Raw genomic sequence first — 21,205 nt, 5'->3', positions numbered from 1 at the left:
CAGAGACAAATTCATCCATAAACAACGTCTCCGAATCTTCTAATCAACTATTTATCTAGCAAGTTCTCCTCTAATAATTTTTCAAAATTTATTATTTAGCCATCATTATGTTATTTTTCTCTTAGATTTCAAAAAATATTATACAAATAGGATCCATATGTTGTTCGAGAGGAGTCAAGCTACGGTCAGTCGCATCACGGTTCTACTGGATTCAGACAATTGTTGAAGGTAGTGCCATCTGAAGTATATTCTCTGCCATTAGTACCCAGCTGCATACAATGTAAAGTAAAGCGATTCTGCCATAAAACAACTGGCTTTTGTTGTGCTGATGGGAAAATTTATTTAGCCACAAATGATGTTCATGATCAGCTTTATGCATTGTTCACCTCCAACACGGATGAATCTATACATTTTAGGACATACATTCGAACTTATAACAAGTTTGCTTTTACATAATTCGGAGTGAAATTTGATAAAGATCTATGTAGGAGAAATAGGAGAATTTATACTTTCAGAACTCAGGGACAGATCTATCATTATATCAACGATTTGCTTCCTTCAAATGGCCGTCCTTCTTATCTCCAGTTGTATTTCTATGATACAGAGCATGAATAAGAAAATCGCATTTCTAATTCAAATAGAATGGATCCATCAATTATAATTTAACTCATCGATATTCTTCATATCAATCCATATTCCATTTTTTTCCGTTCTCTTGGTGATTTGCCAGATTTAGAAAATAAAAAAATTCGTATAAGATAAGATGATGGCCTAGATCAACGTACATTTAATGCCCACACATCTTCACAAGTTGCAGCAATATGAGTAGAAAATGATGATGGAGGTCAACTAAGAGGACGCGACATTTTTGTCTTTAACCATTCTGGTGGAAGTCATATAGTTCAGTACTATTTTTGATGTTATGATCCGCTGCAATATCCATTATTATTTCATTTTGGCGAAATTGGTTGGCATCAAGGAATTGAAAGGGTCAGCAGAGGAAAAAGATCTACACATAACGAAACAAGCCGATCAATAAATCCTCAACAATCAGGAACTACAGAGGAATTATACTGCCTTCGTCATTTATTAGAGGTCCAAGAGACATGAGAAAAAGATATATGGAAACAATGGCTTTAGTTCAGCGATATGAGAAACCAGACATTTTCTTAACAATGACGTGCAATCCAAACTGACAAGAAATTACAAACGAATTAAGTCTGCATGAAGAGAGTCAGAATCGACCTGATTTGGTTGCTCGGATCTTTCATTCAAATTTAGAAGAATTAAATGATCAATTATTCAAGAATCATATTTTCGGTAAAGTCTCATCATATGTTTACGTTATTGAGCACCAAAAAAGAGATCTTCCACATGAGCATTTTTTAATTATCTTACAGAAGGATTGGAAAGTCTATGCGCCTGAATCTTTTGATAAGATCGTATCAGGAGAGATACCTGATAAAAATACAAACTTTTACTTGCATAATGTTGTTGTCAAGCATATGATGTATGGACCATGTGAAGCCTTGAACCCATCAAATGTTTGCATGAAAAGAAATGATTGTTGGAAAAGTAATTATCCAAAGAATTATGCATCTGCTGCAACAGTTGGAAATGATTCATTCCCAATATATAGACGTAAGAACAATGGAATAACTGTTAAAGTCAGAGGTAAAAATTTAGACAATCGTTGGGTTGTGCCATATAATCCATATCTGCTTGCAACATTTGACTGTCACATCTGCTGCAACAGTTGGAAATGATTCATTCCCAATATATAGACGTAAGAACAATGGAATAACTGTTAAAGTCAGAGGTAAAAATTTAGACAATCGTTGGGTTGTGCCATATAATCCATATCTGCTTGCAACATTTGACTGTCACATTAATGTCGAGATTTGTTCTACAATACAAGCAGTCAAATATCTTTATAAGTACATTTATAAAGGGCATGATCGTGTTGCTTTCAACCTGGTTTCTGAACAAAACAATCAACAAGTTGATGAAATCTAACAATTCCAATTGGCACGATGGATTGCTCCCTCCGAAACTATGTGGAGAATATATGAGTTTGTTATTAATGAAATGTATCCAGCAGTATATAGTTTACATTTACATCTGGAGGATCAACACCCAGTGACTTTCCAAGCAAATGAAGATCTAATTAACGTTGTCAGTTTAGATCGTTCCAGAAAATCAATGTTAACAGAATTGTTTGCATTAAATCGAGTAGATGATAATGCAAAGAGATTACTGTATAAAGAATTTCCAGAATATTATGTTTTGAGCCAACAATACAAAGAGTGGATTCCTCAGAAAAAGAAAACTGTTATAGGTCGTATTGTTACAGCAAATCCATTTGAAGGCGAGAGATATTATCTACAGATATTACTAAATCATGTAAGAGGACCTTTGTCCTTTGAAGATCTTAGAACAGTTGATAGTGTTTGTGTCCCCAACATTTCGTGAAGCAGCAACAATGCATGGTTTGCTACAGAGAGACAGTAGCTTAGAAGATTGTTTACAATAAACATCTCTATATCAAATACTGTCCAGTTTTAGACGATTACTTGCAACGATATTGATTTATTGTAATCCAACCAATCCCAGGGAACTATGGGAACGTTTTGAGCAAGACATGTCAGTTGATTTCAAATAACCAGAAAATTCTATATAAAATGTAAGAACCCAAGTATTGAGGTTAATCTCCTTCACAATCGAATTGATGGGTAAAGACATTAATTCCTACAATCTACTTGATGATGCCATATGTTTTGATGAAGAAGAATTTCAGTCTAGAGAAATCGATGATGAATTGGCTGTTGAAATTCCAGAATAAGATATTGTCGCTTCATAATCTCTTAACAGTGAACAAAAACATGTCTATAATGCAGTGCTGGAAAAAGTATTTGCAAACCAAAATGCTGCATTCTTTGTAGATGGCCCGGGTGGTACAGGGAAAACATTATTATACAAGGCACTTCTGCAACAATACGATCAAGAAAATTGGTAGAACTTGCAACTGCTTCATCAGGTGTTGCCGCATCTATTCTTCCGGGAAGTCGAATGGCACACTCACGTTTCAAGCTTCCACTTGATACTGACAAAAGAAGCATGTGTTGTATCAGCAAATAAAGTGCATTAGCAAACCTACTTCGTTTAGCAAAATTAATAATATGGGATGAGGCTCCAATGACAAAAAAACAACACATAAAAGCATTAGATAAAATGTTACAAGACATTAATGATTCGGATGTAACATTCGGTGAAAATGTTGTTGTTTTCGGTGGAGATTTTCAACAGGTTTTACCAGTGGTTCGCAAAGGAATGAGACAAAAACAGGTTAATTCTAGTTTGGTTTATTCGTATTTGTGGCCTACATTGACCAAGTTCCACTTAACTGAAAATATGCGAGCAAGATTTGATCCAGTTTTTTCAAATTATGTGTTAGAAGTAGGCAACAGAATGCAGCCGAACACAATTGATGAAACCATAAAAATCCCGAATGAGATGCTTGTTCCCTATGAAGATGACAATACTTCTTTAGATCATTTAATAGAAGATGTTTTCCACAATATTCAAGAATATTCAGCAAATATTTTAACTATGATGAATCGGGCCATATTAACACCAAAGAACGGTTCTGTTGATGAAATAAATGCATTGTTGATTCATAGGTTCCAAGGTGAAGTTCATTGATATTACAGTTTTAATGAGACAATAGATGCATCTGAACAATCAGTTATGAAAGATTTCTTAAACACTCTAACCCCAAATGGACTTCTGCCTCATGAATTATTTCTCAAGAAAAATTGTCACATCATGTTGCTTAGAAACATTAATCCGTCAGAAGGTTTATGCAATGGAATCCGTTTAATTTGTCGGTCTTTTGATCGAAATATCATAGATGCAGAAATTGCAGTTGGACATCATATCGGAAAAAGAGTGTTCATTCCAAGGATACAATTCTTACCAAATGTTGATGAAAATAGTGATTTTCCATTTAAACGAACTCAGTTCCTTATAAGATTAAGTTTCACAATGACTATAAATAAGTCACAAGGGCAGACATTGGATTATGTTGGGATTTATTTACCTTAACCAGTTTTTTCACATGGTCAATTATATGTGGCTTTATCAAGGGCGAAGACAGCATCTACAGTGAGGATTCTAATACGATCAGTGTTCATTGAACAACGTGAAAATAACTACACAAAAAATATTGTGTTCACGGAATTACTAACATTATCATCTTCAAATTAATGTTATACAGGTGACTAGATTTAATTGTATAGTTTTGATTTACTGTCTATTATAATATTAATCTCTATATGACTAATATTCAATCATTTAATTAAATGCCTTCGTCAATTGCTCTGGTAGATCATGAATTTAAATAAACACTTGTTATACTTATACATTTGAAATTTTTGTATCTTAAAATAGGAGAAAATACGGACGGTGTATATATCAATAAAAGATATCACTCTAAATACAAGAGACTGAAAAATTAAGATGATCGTTGCGGAGAAGTCACCCAAGCGAATAAGCAAACGCACAACTGGGAAGTACCAAAATCTGACATTATTTGATGAAGATGTATAATATTTATTGGCATATATTAGGTTTCAAATTTTTAATATTCTTTGAAATTGGAGGTTCTTAAATTCTATCACATATTATATAAAAATATTAACGATGCTGCATTTATTTATTTATCTGTTCACAACATATTTTGTTTCATAGAAATCAAAAATACAAAAATGATTAAAAAAATACTTTACTAAAATAATCCTCATAATTTTATATAATACGCTATTAATTACAATTATTTTTATTATTGTTCCAGGGAAATCGTATACATGCATCAATGTTTGGAACTGATATTGACCATAGGGAATACACTTTAAATATTTTCCAGTCATATTATATCAGCAATGCACATGTCAAACTAGTAGATCTGAAATACAAAATTGGAGAATATCAATATCAATGGACCTTGAACTCAAGAACAATAATAGAAGATGTTCCACAAAATCAATAGCAAATAGAGACACCAAAATATGATATCGTCTCATTCAAGGACATAGACGCCTACATAGAGACGATTGGAGAAATAGGTAATTTAATTTTAATTTTATTATAAATAATAATCAATAAATTAACATTTCTATTTGAATATTTAGATATTTTAGCTGTTGCAATCAAAATTAAGCCAACTAAAGAGGTAACGACAACATTTGGATCAACAACAATCCAAGAGGTATATGTCATTAATGAAAGGTAAAAAATTCTTATAACTTCTCATTTCTTTTAAAATTGAATTCCAATATTAATTTTGATAAATTCTATTAATTCTTTTAATTATTTCAATTTTGTAGCTTGAACCCCATATATTTGACTATGTGGGGTAAATTTGTCGAAAACGAATGCTAGAAAATAACAGAAATTGTTGAAGATAAACCAATAATACTTGGAACAAAAATATCTGTTCGATCAAAAAACGGTATTTATAATAATTAAGAAGCTTAATTATTTTTCCGTATTATATATGTCTGCATTAATATTGATCTCAATTGCAACAAATGATTGTCTCTGTCATCACGTCCGTCAAGTACCTTTACAATCAATCTACTCTTCCTGAGCCAGCTACAATGAAGAAATGGTAATTCTCAAAAATTAAATATTACAAATTAGTGCATTTATATTATAGTTAATTCTGCGATTTATGTAATTTATCTACATATTTCATTTCCTTATATTATTCTTCATTTCTGTATTTTAAGGGCGGATGATAATGATTTGATCATTAAAAATATCATTGCAAGAAACTTAACATACCCATCTGCCCCTCTGTCATCTGTTGGTATCCGAGAAATTGTAAAGAACTGTGATATTCCAGAGTTGATGAAGGGTCTGCAATCCATGGAGGTAAATATTATTTTATTAGTAATAAATTAAAATATTTACACAAACATTTATTCTAAAAATTGATTATGATTTAATGTAGAAACTCAAATTCTGGATAGAGGCCAAGATAAAAGTGATTGACTTTGACCAAATATTTTATTATATGTTATGTGTTGGTTGTAATAAAGGAACTGAATATAAGTATAATGAAAGTTTCGTTTGTATATATTGCAAAAGTCAATGGGTCTGTAAACTACGGTATGTATCTTACAATTTAAATTTACAATCGATATCTAATTTAATTTAGAATTCAACAATATTCAAATTTAAAATAATATATTCAATGCATTTAAAGTGTTATGGCATATGTTGAACTGGACGATAATACTGGAAAGATAGCTGCTATTATGTTTGGTGAAGTAGCAGAAGAGGCATTTGATTGTTTAGCAGTTGAGTTGATGGAGCATTCTGGAGAGGTATCTTTTAAAAATTTTATTCAAAAATTGAGTTTGGTTATAATGAGTTAATTAAAAACAAAATTAGGTTTTAATTAATTATGTAAAGCTATTCAATTTTTTTTTTTTTTTAAGGAACATCAACCATATATTTAAAGCGTTGCAGAAAAATTATCAACAAAAATCTAGAAGATTCAAGTTTTTGCAAATCCAGAGAAACTGAAGGAGAAAAAACATAATCATTTTAATGTCCTCTCTATCGAGGCAATACAAGATGAGAGAAATGCTGGATTATTATCCTAGAATCAAAATTATCTTAAATAACTTTCATAAGACTATGGACGACGTTTATTTACAAGGCTATGTTATAGTTTCTATTAATGCTCTTCATTTACTTGTGATGTTAATTTATACGAAATAAACATTACATCGTTATATAATTAAGCCAAAAAATTATGTTCTTATTAATAAAAAAATAATTCTTAAAAAAATTAAAATATAAACTAAGAAAACATGCATTGCACGTTGTTTTTATATAGTATATATATATTTATAATTTTATACTCATTTTATTAATTTTTTTTATTAATTTTTTTAAATTTTAAATTTTATAATTTTTAGTATGTCAATCATTGAGACGTTAATACATATAAATTATAAATATATTTTATTACGTTGTTTGATGATGATAGATTTATTATTTTTTTATTATTTTATAGTGTTTTTGAATTTTTTTTTATTATCTTATTTTAAATATTTTTTTAACATTCTTAATCTTTAAAATTTTTTTTTAAAAATATTCAACTTTATTATTTTCTTAATTATTAAATAAAAAATATAATAAAAAATTAAAAATAATAAATAGAGTAATAAATAGTGTGAGAAAGTAGCAAGTTTATTTAGCGTTATACCTGACCCCAGAGATATGTCGGTGAGGCCTTCCTGATTTGGAAGGTACGTAAAATTGTGTTGTATTTTCAGTCGTTAGAAATGCATGCATGAGAAGGTTTTATGAATGGAAGGGAAGCTGATAGTAGTGTTAGATATGATTGGTCTTGAACAAGGTTTATGAATCGAAGCATTATGATGGCTGTGTTCAGAGTTTTATGAATTCGTGGTCACAAGGGAAGCGAGTCAGAGATCGTGTCGGTGAGCAATACACAGTGTAGGCCGGCCGGCCGGTGGCCGAGCATTGCTTTCCGACGGTAGATAAACGCAAATGTGGCTTGATGGTACACTCTTCTTCCCGCATTGCTTCTCATCAAATTGAATGAGTGAATGAAAGAAAAAGATCTGCGAGAATCCATCCACTGATCCGCATCCAATCGAGAAAGTAGAGGAGGAAGGAAATGTCGGCTTCGCAAACCCTAGGGGGGCCATCCCGGTGCGGCCGGGTACTGGGCCCGTACCTGGACAAGATCATCAAGAACGCTGCTTGGCGCAAGCATTCCCACCTCGTCTCCGCCTGCAAATCCACGCTAGATGTTCTCGAATTGCTCTCCGACTCGCCCAGTCCGGACGTCGCCTCCCCTCTCTTCGGCCTCTCCTCCTCCCATGCCGATTCCCTCCTCCAACCCCTCATTCTGGCTCTCGATTCCGCCTACGTCAAGGTCGTCGAGCCCGTCCTCGATTGCGCCTTCAGCTTATTCTCCCTCAACCTCATCCGCGCCGAGATCGACCGCCCCGATCCCAGTAGCAACAACACATCCTCTCTTGTAAGCAACAACACATCCTCTGTTTACAAGATGATTGACGGCGTGTGCAGGTCGGCTGGTCTCGGAGAGGAAGCCATCGAGCTGGGTGTGCTCCGTGTTTTGCTTTCCGCCGTTCGATCCCCCGGAGTCTTTATCCGGGGCGATTATTTAGTGCATGTAGTCAGGACCTGCTACAATGTGTATCTCGGCGGATTGAATGGCACCAATCAGATTTGTGCAAAGTCGGTTCTTGCTCAGATGATGGTCATCGTATTCACCAGGGTCGAGCACGACTCCATGGACCTGGGTGCTCCCTTTCGAAGGGTTTCCGTTGCTGAATTGTTGGAATTCACAGACAAAAACTTGAACGAAGGTAGGTCCATACATTTTTCTCAAAATTTCATCAATGAGGTCATGGATGCTAGTGCAAGTGAAGGTCTTGCTGAAAAAAATACTCAGTTACCTATTACTAGCTCATTATCCGAGCAAAATGGCAATGGGCATATGCAGACTTCAAACAAAGTAGACGAAATGAATGAATCGACCGATGGGGGCAGTGAGATTATTGAGGACGGGTTTTTGATTTTCAAGAATCTGTGCAAATGGTCTATGAAGTTCTCGTCACAAGAGCACCCTGATGACCAAATCTTCTTGAGGGGCAAAATTTTGTCTTTGGAGCTGCTCAATGTCGTCATGGGAAATGGTGGTGCACTGTGGCGCACCAATGAGAGGCAAATCCTTCTCCTTGTATATTTGATCTTTATCAGAGTTCTGGGATTGACCCATTTCTTAATTCTGCACTTTTTACTTTCTTTTTGAAATTTGTGAGATTAATTTCACACCTGAACCAAGTATATGATTTATGATTCTTACTGGCTCGCCTCAATTTGTCTTTTTTTCCCTGGGGGGTGGGGGTGGTGTTTGATACTATCCGTATAACTTGAAAGACTGGACAGATTGTAAGAATCCTATTTCTTTTACTTGGTGCAGGTTTCTCGATGCTATCAAGCAGTGTCTTTGCTTATCGTTGTTAAAGAACAGTCCATTGTCAGTTATGGCTATTTTCCAGCTTCAGTGTTCTATATTTATGAGCCTTCTATCAAAATTTAGATCAGGGTTGAAAGCAGAAATTGGTATATTTTTTCCCATGCTTGTCCTCCGCGTACTTGAGAATGTGCTCCAGCCAAGTTTCTTGCAGAAAATGACTGTCCTCAAATTATTGGAGAAGGTCTCTCAAGATCCCCAGATTATCGTAGACATATTTGTCAACTATGACTGCGATGTTGATGCTCCAAACATTTTCGAAAGGTATTACACTTCTTTATATCTGTGTCACTATTGTCCTTAGATTAGGGATTTTTATGGAGTCATTTTTTTTAATGAATTTTACTTATTCAATTTTTTATTTTTATTTTAATGAAATTGAAAGAGGAAGATCTTTAGTTTGTGTGGGGAGTAGTATACAGGCATCCTCTTCATTTTCACAGTTTCCCTAGATTTAACTCTCTTGAAGGAAGTCTTTAATACTGTTACTGCACTGACCCTTAATTAATATTTTGTGACTTTTTCTTTGGGCTCACGGAATACAGGTAGATAACTATTTACACTTTGAGTAATGTGCCCTCAAAGTTATAAACTAAACGTAGTATTTGCCTCACAAATTAGTATGACTCCACATGGGTGTGAGGGTTCGGTGGGTACATCATGCGAATCCTACATTAATCACACATAATTTAGAAGTAAAAAATTTAGGAAAACTTGGTTAATAACCCCTTGTGCTTTGCTCAGGTTGAGATTTGGCCTTTGTGCATTTTTCTAACCCGTGCTTCGATATTTTTAAATCAAGCCCCTCCTTTAGAAAGTCCATCCACCTTAACTAACAGAGAACATGACTACCACATGGAAATTGTTTTTCTTATTCCAATGAATGAAATTAAAATAAAAGATAAAATCATAATAAATTATTTTTTAAAAAGTTAAAAAAAAAAAAAAACAAAAAAGAGGCACTTGGAAGGCAGGTCTCTCCTCCTCCCTTGGCCACAAGGTGGTGGCCATAGCTCATGTGCTCTAGCCACCATGGGGTAGCCTGGTCAGCCACCACTAGGTGACTTGAGCTTGGCCACCACAAGGGTGGCCATATACCTTGTGGTGGCTAGGCGGGGAGGGGAGACTTCCCCTTGATGCAACATTTTTTTTTTATAAAAAGGTTCGTATATATTTAATTTTAGTTTTGTTTTTAGAAATAAGAAAAAATAATTTTCCACGTGGATGGAATTTCTAACAGAGGGACTTGATCCCAAACTTGTCATAACAGAGAATGTTACTCCTTAAAAAAAGGAGCACAATGACTGCATCTCAACCTGGGCAAAGCAGAGGAGGTTATTAACCACATTTTCCAAAAACATATGTAAGATGAAGGGAATCTGTAAGAAGTTTCTCCTGAAGGCTATTATTAGAGGCTCTTAATTAACAAATCTTATAAGCTCAAAAATGATAACTGGGCATGGGCAAAATACTCCTATGTTGTTTAGTTATTTTTTGTTTTATTTAGGAGTTTGGATTTGAAGATTGCAACTCTGATAATCACTTCAAGGTAGAATAGTGGGAGTTCTGTTCTTGCTCATAAGAATTTTTCTTTTGATAAGTAAAAATTTTATTCATCAAATGCAATAGGCGCAGCCTAGGTACACAGGAAGTATACAAAAGAAATACCTAAATACATTCTAAAGCTAGAAAAACGAGGACACAAACTCATGTACCGCCCCTCCATTAAGTACAATAGCTGAAAACCAACTAAACAGGGAACACATAAAAAATTTCCAGAGACTCATAAGAATTTAAAATGTAATGCAATTTCATGGCCAAAGAAATATCTTGAAAATGATGATTATAGATTGTTTAGAGCTTAGTTGAGCATATTGAATGAAAGGGAGAAATATTGCCTTGCAATCTGAGGATCTTGACTGCAGGCCTTTTCTGTAAAATTCTATTTTGAATTTTAATACAACAGAACTCCTCCCACACTTCAACTTACTGGAAGGTTCTGGATCTGAAGTTGCCAACGGAAGTTGACTGTAGTGAATTATTTTCCAATGTTATTAGCAACTTATTGAACTGCCAACTATCGCACCTTCTTAGTATGTCAGTTGGGTGAGAAGAATCAAGGACCCCTTGGAGGAGTATCATCGGTGGGACCAATATGGATCATTCCCCTTACAATCCCTTTAGAGGCCATGTTTGGAGTTCTATTTGAATCTAAATTGTGCCTGATTTTAACTCTGGATCATTGGGTTACATTAGACTACTCAAGGTTTTTCCAATGTTCATATGTCCTAGATTGAACCCATTTTCTCTATTTTGAAGCTATTTAATCCTGTTTTTTTTTTTGTATCAAGGGATTATAACTCATTGGGTGTTTCTCTCTCTCTCTCTCATATATAATATATTATTTTAAACCTTTCCCATTGTTAACTTTTGGAATTGTGTTTAGTAAAATGTATTAAAACCCTTATAATTCCATCAGATATTTTCAGGGTTGTCAATGGCCTCCTGAAAACTGCTCTAGGACCACCTTCTGGTTCAGCAACAACGTTGTCTCCAGCACAGGATATCACTTTTCGGCATGAATCGGTAAAGTGCTTAGTTAGCATCATTAAGTCAATGGGAGCCTGGATGGACCAACATCTCAGATTAGGAGACTCGTATCTGCGAAAGAGTTATGAAAGTGATACTAATTTGACCCTATATGGAGAAGATGGAACTGCTCCTGACTATGAGCTACATCCAGAAGTGAATTCTGAAATATCTGATGCTTCTACCCTTGAGCAACACCGAGCTTATAAAATTGGACTCCAGGTTTAGTATTGTTTTTTTGGAGTGGCAGCATAATCACTCTGGCAATATTATATCTGCCATTTATAATATGTACTGATAGAGTATGCACCTATTAATAATCTGCTGTCCTAGGAGGTCCATTTATAATTTATCCTTTCAGTTGATTGGTTGCTGTGCTATAACTTTCTTATCCCTATTACTCCAACTTTTCTGTCATTTTTTTTCCTTATCCAGGATATATTTTGGTTCATTCTTTAGTGACAACCTTTGGGTTAATTGCAGAAAGGTATCTCTTTTTTCAATAGGAAACCTTCCAAGGGAATTCAGTTTCTGATAAGTACCAAAAGAATTGGTGGTTCTCCAGAAGCCGTGGCTTATTTCCTGAAGAATGCTTCTGGCCTCAATGAAACCATGATTGGTGACTATATGGGTGAAAGGGAGGAATTTTCTTTAAAGGTCATGCATGCTTATGTAGACTCATTTAATTTTGAAGGAATGGATTTTGGTGAAGCTATAAGGTTTTTCCTCAGGGGCTTCAGGTTACCTGGAGAGGCGCAGAAGATTGACCGCATCATGGAGAAGTTTGCTGAGGGCTATTGTAAATGCAACCCAAACTCATTTACTAGTGCTGATACTGCTTATGTTCTTGCCTACTCTGTGATAATGCTCAACACAGATGCCCATAATAACATGGCAAAAGATAAGGTATGCTCAACCTTTATCAATCTGTCCTCTTTCAAACCTTTTAATTTCTCCATTACTACTGATGTATCTACGTCAATTTTGGAATGAATATTTATTTGTGGGTGGTTTTTTATTGAATTTAAAATAGTGTCTTCATTAAAGACGTGATATAAGATCTCCCAAGATCTCATTTGTTATCTTTCTGGAAGATTGTAAATAATGGATTAAAGTACTTAATAGAACATGAACATGTCTATAAAAAGAACATATAATGTTTTTTACCTAAGTTCAAGAAAAACAATATGGAAAATTTGTTTTTGATTAATTATGAATGTAGGACTAATTTTTATTCTCTTATGACACATAAAAATAATTATCCTCTTACGATTCCTTCCTGCATTGGTTGGCTAACCAGATGACGAAGTCTGATTTTATCAGAAACAACCGAGGAATAGATGATGGAAAGGATTTACCAGAAGAGTATCTTGGCACCATTTATGATCAAATTATTAGAACTGAAATTAAGATGACTGATGAGTCTTCTGCACCACAGAGCAAACAAGCTAGCAGCTTTAATAGATTATTGGGCGTGGGTGGCATACTCAATCTAGTCACTGGGAAGCAAATTGAAGAGAAAGCATTGGGCGCAAATGGGCTTCTCATAAGGCACATCCAGGAGCAGTTTAAGGAAAAATCTGGAAAATCTGAGTAAGCTGAGATATGACATAATTAATAGCTGTTTTTACATTACATTTTGGAACTTGTAAGTCATTTACAAGGAGGGTCTTGTTGTGACAAGAGGATCAATGGGGCTTGGGAGGATGGGATGTGTTGCTGTGGTTTTAGGGCATATAATCTTTCTGCTTGGTCATTTTTTTTATAAGTTAACTTCATTAAAAAGCATAAAGGCGCAACCTAAATTTGAGCTAGCCACTCAATGGAAAAACTTTGTGCCCCATACACCCTCAACTATAGAGCCCTTGACATTTTCCTCTAAAACACCTCCGTTGTTAATGTAGCCCGCTCTTCATTACTCATGACTAGTTTTTTCCTCATCCTTTGATGTATAAGGCTGTGTTTGGGTAGTGGACTATTCAATATTTTATTATTATTTTTCACCTACTTTTTACTACTATTCACACTATTCAATATTGTATCATTACATTTTCACCACTTTTTCTCTACTATTCACAGATCATCTAAGATCACCTCACTATCCAAACGTAGCCTAAATCCCTCACTTCTTCCATACTACCAGTAGCTTGCAGATCTTCCATTAGAGTTATACAATGTTCTATATTACATTGAAAGAACACGCTCTCTCTCTCTCTCTCTCTCTCTCTCTCTCTCTCTCTCTCTCTCTCTCTCTCTCTCTCTCTCTCTCTCTGCCACAGAATGAGATACATAGGTTGATGATTGAGGACATTTTATCCAGTGAAAGTGAGACACCTATGTTTTCAGTTTTTTATTTTATTTTCTCTCGAGCCCTGAAATGTCCTTTCCTTGAGCCCTGTTATGATTAGAAATTCACTATCCTTTGATGTCACAGGTCAGTTTATCATGCTGTCACTGATGTAGCAATATTGAGGTTTATGCTTGAGGTTTGCTGGGGTCCTATGCTGGCTGCATTCAGTGTAACGCTTGATCAAAGCATTGACAGGCATACTACTTCTCAATGCTTACAGGGCTTTCGACATGCTGCACATGCTACTGCAGTGATGGGGCTGCAGACCCAGAGAGATGCTTTTGTGACATCTGTAGCCAAGTTTACTTATCTACATTGTGCTGCAGCAGATATGAAGCAAAAAAATGTTGATGCTGTGAAGGTAAGCATGCAATGGTTGTGGAAAATCTTGCTCCACAGTTTTGTTCAAAAGATGAGCCAGTGCAGGAATAAATTAAGGGTAGAACATATGCATTTAAAGGTGGAACTGATTGGATCTTTGTGCACTGTAATTTTATGCCTTTTCTTTCCAGACATTTAGCCATATATAATTCATTAAACAGAGTGGAATATCTCATTTAGGATCGTTCCAATACGAGTCAAGTTTATTTAGATGTTAAGATTGTTGTACCATAATTTATTTCATTCATTCCCCATGCAATGCTCTTTTACCTACATTTTTTCTTCCGTACAGGCAATAATATCAATTGCCATCGAAGATGGTAATTTTCTTCAAGAAGCATGGGAACACATATTAACATGCCTTTCCCGAATTGAGCATCTGCAACTGTTGGGTGAGGGCGCACCGACTGATGCATCATTTCTTACTGTTTCTAATGGTGAAATAGAGGAAAAAACACCAAAACCGTTAGGTTTTCCTAATTTAAAGAAGAAAGGAACTCTACAGAATCCAGCTGTGGTGGCTGTTGTTCGCGGGGTCTCATATGACAGCACCACTGTTGGAGTCAATACTTCAGGATTAGTAACTCCAGAACAGATTAATAACTTCATTTCAAACTTGAATTTGCTGGACCAGATTGGGAATTTTGAGTTGAACCATGTATTTGCTCATAGCCAAAGGCTGAACAGTGAAGCAATAATAGCTTTTGTTAAGTCCCTGTGCAAAGTTTCCATGGCAGAGTTGCAGTCTCCAACAGACCCTCGGGTATTCAGCCTGACAAAGCTAGTCGAGATAGCGTAAGATTCCCCCCGTTATTTGATGATTATTTTGCGAATTCATGATTTTTCTTAGATTTGATGCGGTATGAGAATGTAATAATAGCAAATCTTTACATCTAATGTAATCTTGATGCATTAGACTCGATGAGTTTTAATGAACCAAATGTTGATGGCCAGTTGCTGGAGTTCCAAGGGAACCTCTTTTATTTTGATTTTCTTATTAGAGTATTAGTGTATTTTTTAAATACCTCACTTGTCCCGGACTCCCAATGAGAGTGGTATGGATTTTATGATTATATCTTGCTCTTTTGCAGGCACTATAACATGAATCGCATCAGATTAGTGTGGTCTCGCATATGGAATGTTCTCTCTGATTTCTTTGTTTCAGTTGGACTGTCAGAAAATCTCTCAGTGGCAATATTTGTCATGGATTCCCTGAGGCAGCTTGCTATGAAATTTTTAGAGCGCGAGGAATTGGCAAATTACAACTTCCAGAACGAATTTCTTCAACCATTTGTGATTGTTATGCAGAAAAGCAGCTCTACAGAAATCAGGGAGCTAATAGTACGGTGCATCTCACAGATGGTCCTCAGCCGTGTTAGTAATGTAAAATCTGGCTGGAAAAGTGTTCTTATGGTATGTTGGCATTGGTTTATCAATTTCTGATGTCATAGATGTTTTAGCCCACATTACATAAAAATTAATTGGAATTCTGGCAAGAAACGGGATATTTTCACCTACTGATTCTTGAGAAATTATTTTGTATGTTGCATGTGATAGTACGGATGGATGGACTTAGCCGTCACCAGTTGACTCATTGAATCTCCCTATTTGAAAAAACTGGTCGGTCCATCCACATATCCCATTTTGTTCTAGAGGGGAAAAATGATGTTAAATTATCCTTCAAAACTGCTAGAGAAGCGGCTGATTCTGTCTTCAAGTGTCTTGCTTCTTACGCAGTTCTGTTGGTTTCTTAGGTTTTTACAGCTGCTGCAGCTGATGAGCAGAAGAGTATAGTCTTGTTGGCCTTTGAGACACTGGAAAAAATAGTACGAGAATATTTATCTTATGCTACAGAGACGGAGACGATGACTTTTACAGATTGCTTTAGGTGCCTCATAACATTTGCAAATAGCAGATCTATTAGTGACGTTAGCCTCAATGCCATTGCATTTCTCCACTTCTGTGCTGTGAAGCTTGCTGAGGGAGGACTAGTTTGGAATGAGAACAGCAAGGTTGATTGTTCATTCAATCCAGTTGGAGATGCAGATGCTTCAGATATACATACTTTTACTGATAAAGACGAGCACACATCCTTTTGGGTCCCATTGCTAATAGGTAACTTGATTCACAGCGAAAGCTAGAACTGCATGCCGGTCATGATTGATGGCAGAACCTGACTACTGACAGAGTGACTGATCTATGATCTTATCTAAATGCATGCAGGGATCTATGTTGTAACTCTATGTATATAGATTATTTCAGTTATCTAATTTTAAACTGAGTAAAAATGGCACTTTTTATAGTTACAATTATCAAACCAAGTCCATTTTGGGCGTTGACTTTCACATTACCCATAACATCATTAGTCTCCATACGGATTTATATGTTATGGTGATAACCCCTACATGTGAGCCTTAATGTTATGGTGATAACCTGTGTCTTCTTTCGGCACTTTCTATTCCGTATGAAGACTGATGCACTGTTTTTTGGGCGGTCGGGGCTGGTTGGGTTTTCAATGCTTCTTTTTTCGTTTCAAGTATATGATATTCTTACTTCAATTGTTTCAGGGTTGTCAAAACTAACATCTGACCCCAGATCGGCTATAAGAAAGAGTTCTTTGGAAGTGCTTTTTAACATTCTGAGGGATCACGGTCATCTTTTTTCTGACCACTTTTGGACTGGTGTCTTCAATTCTGTGGTTTTCCCCATATTTAGTTCTCATTCGGACAAGAGAGAGAAGCAAGTTGAAGATCAAGAGTATTCACCAGCTTCAAGATCTCTGCATTCTGAAGGAAGCAGATGGGACTCTGAAACTTCTGTTGTGGCAGCACAGTGTCTAGTGGATCTTTTTCTCAATTTTTTTGATGTAGTCAGGTCTCAACTACCAGGTGTGGTATCAATACTCGCAGGATTTATAAGAAATCCTGTTCAAGGTCTTGCTAGCACTGGGGTTGCTGCTTTGATGCGTTTGGCTAGTGATTTGTGCAACAGGCTCTCACTACATGAATGGAAAGAGATTTTTCTGGCTTTGAAGGAAGCAGCCACATCAACAGTGCCCGTGCTTATGACAGCCTTGAGATCCATGGATAACATTGAGGTGCCTGACAATGCTCAATCTTATGCCGACTTAGAAACATCTTCTGATCATATGTTGACAAACGATGATCTCAATGATGGTAATCTGCAGACTGCACGATATGCGGTTTCAAGAATTAAGAGTCATATAGCTACACAGTTGCATATTGTACAGGTTCCTCCTCCAACTTTATGCAGATACATGCTTATATACCCATAAAAAGGTGCTCACACACGCAAATACATAAACATCTAAGTGTGGTTGTCATGATCTGAAAATACAGATTGAATATGGATACTGAGTTTGGATTTTGTAAATACATAGTTTCCAACAGTATATTGGAAGTAGGATTGTGGGTTTGTTGAATCCTCATGCTATCTCATCTCATATACTTTCTTAACCAGTCGAATAGTTAAAAAATTGTCATAAAAGCCAGCCATGGTGGTACCCTTCATACTTTAGCTAATATTATACATGACTTACATGTTTTAAGTCTAGCATGATGTCTGCATTTGTGGTAGGTTATATCTTCATCACGTGGAAAAAAATACAACTTTTTATCCTGATAGTTTTAGCCGTGAACTGTCCTCCTGCGTCTACTTACCTTGATAAAAATATTCCAGTAGATTTGTCTCTGAAGTTGGATTGATGTGACAAAGTGTAATAGTAATACCCTTTAACCTTTCCTAATTTCAGGTTGTGACTGATCTTACACACCCAGAATCATTGTCGGTGGACAACATCGTGATCCTCCAGGGAATTTTTTCTTTTATCTCATCACATGCCCACGAACTTAACTCTGAGAAAATCCTGCAAAAGAAGCTGCCAATAGTGTGCTCTATCCTGGGGCTCTCTGAGCCACCCCTAGTTCATTTTGAAAACGAGTCTTACCAGAATTACCTCAACTTTCTCCAAAAGTTACTTGCAGATAATCCATCCGTGTCTGAGGAGATGAACATTGAAGCAGAACTTGTGGTCGTATGTCAAAAGATATTGGAGATATACTTGAACTATACTGGTTCTCACTCTGACGAGCAAAACTCAGAAAATCTGCGGGTGCTACACTGCAATGTTCCTTTGGGCCAGGCAAAAAAGGAAGAATTAGGGGCCAGGACTTCTTTAGTAGTCTCAGCATTATGGGGACTAAATGGCTTGGACACGGAGTCCTTTAGGAGGTACGTTTCACAACTCTTTCCTTTGTTGGTAGATCTTGTGCAGAGCGAGCATAGTTCTGGAGAAGTCCAGCGTGTCCTAAGCAATGTGTTCCAATCATGTATAGGCCCAATAATAATGGAATGATATTTTATTTTGTGTTATATATATTACACATACGCCATCTATTTATTTTGTCCTAATGGCTCGTGCCAGCTATTTATTATTTTTGTAGAATATACTGAGCCTTATTTATTTATGTTTACCTCCTAAATAGTATGTATGAGCTACTTGCTTATTAGATAAACTGAAAATCTTCCCAAGTTTCATATCATTGCACTATTCTCATGACCTCTCTCAGATTTTTTTCCTTTTTCTTTTTTACCCTCATTTGATAGTGGTAAAGATCTCTTATCCCTTTATAATTTCCCCTACCCTACTGTTTTTTTTTAAACTATTGTACTTGTATTTGCTTAAAAATAAACAAAAGTATTTTAGAGTAAATACTACTACTACTACTGTTTCGTTTGCTGAATGTCCGAGAAGTTAACATGGTTGCGGATCTTCTTGCTAAGGAGGGTGCAAAGGGTTGGAGTTTAGATTTTCAGGGTGAGGAATTTGGAGGGAGACGGGGAGACGTTTTCGTGGCTTTGTACGTACTGATAAATGAGGTCTTTCCTATATTAGACGCTAGTGTTTTTTATACTTTTTTTTATTTTTTTGTTGTTGCTGTATTTGTGGCTTTCCTCCGCCTTAGTGAGGCTATTAATAAAGTTGGGGCTTTTGCCTTGTTTTTAAAAAAAGAAAAAAGAAAAAAAAAATACTACTACATACAACATTCTTTCTAACCTACCAAAGACCACGACCATTTTGCTTTTATATTTTTTGGATAATTGGTGATGATATATTCCTAATATCAAATGTTACAAACGTATGGGGAGGACCCAAAAGACACCAATAAATCGAAAAAAGTGAAGTTAGGGAATGGCTCCAATAGGTAGAGTGGTCAGTCCCATTTTCTTGGTTTGATGCCATGAGAGTATCATTACGGAGATGGTCATAAGTTTTAGCCCAGGTACTAATTTTGCAACTGCCTTGTTTGTTTTTAGAGATGATATGAGATGAATTGAGATTAAAATTAAAAAAATTAAATAAAATATTGTTAGAATATATTTTTTAGTATTATTTTTGTTTTGAAATTTAAAAAAGTTAAATTTTTTATTTTTATTTTTGTGTGTAAATTTGAAAAAATTGTAATGATGAGGTGAGAGATTTTCAAAGTTTTAGATTTTAGTCTTGAAAGCAAACCAGGCAGAATCCTAACTTTTAAGGCAATCTAGCGAGAGATTATTATAATGATCTTCTCTAATAGATTATTTAAAAGCGATTATCATTGATCAACTTTTCTTCCACGTTATAGATTTTGGGAGTAGGGGTGTAAATAATTCGGTCCGGCCTGGCAAAATCTATCGGACCGAATTTTGGATCGGTCGGTCTCGGTCCCAAAATATGTGGACCGATGACATTCGGTTCGGTCTTAGGGTCTACAAATTTTGGACTGGACCGAATCGGACTGAATTCCTATATATATTTAAAATATTTTTAATAATTTAATATATTATTTTTTATATAGTAATTATATAAGTTAATGATATAATTTTTATCTAATTTATTATCATTGACCATATAAAATAATATATGTTATCAATTAATAATAAATCATAAATCACGTGATAATTTATATCATTATATGTAATTAGTTAATACATCATACATTCATACATACTTTACTATTTACATTTAATTAAAATAATTAGGTATTTTTTTTTTTAAATACCTAAGTTGCAAGCAAGCATGGATAATCTATGTACAATGAAATTATTTAATATTCATTAATTATATATAAAATGTATGACATTATTAATAATTATACATACTAAAGAGTAAAGTCTAAGTTAGTAAGTAGTAACTATCAATATGTATCATAAATATAATTATAGTAAAATATTTTTGTAATGAGTTAGTTACATAATCCACATTAATAATTTACTTAATTTTAATTTAGTAATTTAAATAATTTTTTTATTAATTTATTTGTAAAAAAAAAAATAATAATAATTAGGCCGGACTAACCGGACAGATAGCTACCAGTCCGGTCTGGTTCCTATAGATGTTCGGTCCGAAGAAAATAATGGACAAAAAATTAAGACCGGACCAGACCGATTTATAGCCCTAATTGGGAGGAGTGTTGAGGAGAGATAGAAAAAAAATTCTATTCAACAATCCTATACCATACACCTGTTGAGAAAAAAAAAATAAAAGGATAAAAAATAAAAGCTCACATAAGCATGAGTGTAGTATAAAACTGATGAGTAGAAGAATTCGAAACAGAAATCATGACTATATAATTAGATGTGGAGAGCAAAAGTGCCGTATACATATAATAAAACACCCGGGGGGGCGGCGCGGGGGGGTTGGTGGGAGCGCGCGAAAAGGTGGAAAAAAAAGGATTGCATGCAGCATGAGTCATCGTCATGACCAACAGATCATA

At 35.2% G+C, this 21,205-nt stretch overlaps 2 protein-coding genes across 3 annotated transcripts; both read left to right on the top strand.

Moving 5' to 3' along the window:
• The first annotated feature begins 3,231 nt into the window (after positions 1-3,231).
• LOC109006492 lies at positions 3,232-3,702 on the top strand. The gene has a single exon (XM_018985779.1). It carries the CDS (start codon positions 3,232-3,234, stop codon positions 3,700-3,702), a length of 471 nt encoding a protein of 156 aa, XP_018841324.1.
• Positions 3,703-7,303: 3,601 nt separating this feature from the next.
• Positions 7,304-18,972, top strand: LOC109006673 (brefeldin A-inhibited guanine nucleotide-exchange protein 1). 2 transcript variants are annotated; one of them, XM_018986035.2, is made up of 11 exons: positions 7,304-8,793; positions 9,053-9,370; positions 11,596-11,917; positions 12,179-12,601; positions 12,996-13,288; positions 14,130-14,406; positions 14,719-15,221; positions 15,518-15,839; positions 16,181-16,541; positions 16,994-17,676; positions 18,199-18,972. In XM_018986035.2, the coding sequence occupies exons 1-11, from the start codon at positions 7,718-7,720 to the stop codon at positions 18,799-18,801; spliced, it is 5,181 nt and encodes a 1,726-aa protein (XP_018841580.1). In that variant the 5' UTR covers positions 7,304-7,717; the 3' UTR covers positions 18,802-18,972. The 2 variants fall into 2 exon arrangements, with proteins under 2 accessions (XP_018841580.1, XP_018841581.1); XM_018986036.2 differs by lacking the exon at positions 7,304-8,793 and having other exon boundaries at positions 9,246-9,370; positions 11,586-11,917.
• Positions 18,973-21,205: the final 2,233 nt, after the last annotated feature.

This window comes from Juglans regia, chromosome 16 (genome assembly GCF_001411555.2).
Source record: "Juglans regia cultivar Chandler chromosome 16, Walnut 2.0, whole genome shotgun sequence".
Classification (NCBI taxonomy): domain Eukaryota; kingdom Viridiplantae; phylum Streptophyta; class Magnoliopsida; order Fagales; family Juglandaceae; genus Juglans; species Juglans regia.
Note: the sequence above shows the minus strand (reverse complement) of the source record. Positions and strands in the feature narration are given on the sequence as shown.

What these genes read in the sequence shown, in the direction of transcription:
- LOC109006492 (XM_018985779.1), top strand. Translation starts at nt 3,232, where the DNA reads ATGTTACAAGACATTAATGATTCGGATGTAACATTCGGTGAAAATGTT.
- LOC109006673 (XM_018986035.2), top strand. Translation starts at nt 7,718, where the DNA reads ATGTCGGCTTCGCAAACCCTAGGGGGGCCATCCCGGTGCGGCCGGGTA. An exon ending in ACAAAGCTAGTCGAGATAGC is followed by an intron (nt 15,222 to 15,517) that starts GTAAGATTCCCC and finishes GCTCTTTTGCAG; the next exon opens with GCACTATAACATGAATCGCA. An exon ending in GCTGGAAAAGTGTTCTTATG is followed by an intron (nt 15,840 to 16,180) that starts GTATGTTGGCAT and finishes TTGGTTTCTTAG; the next exon opens with GTTTTTACAGCTGCTGCAGC.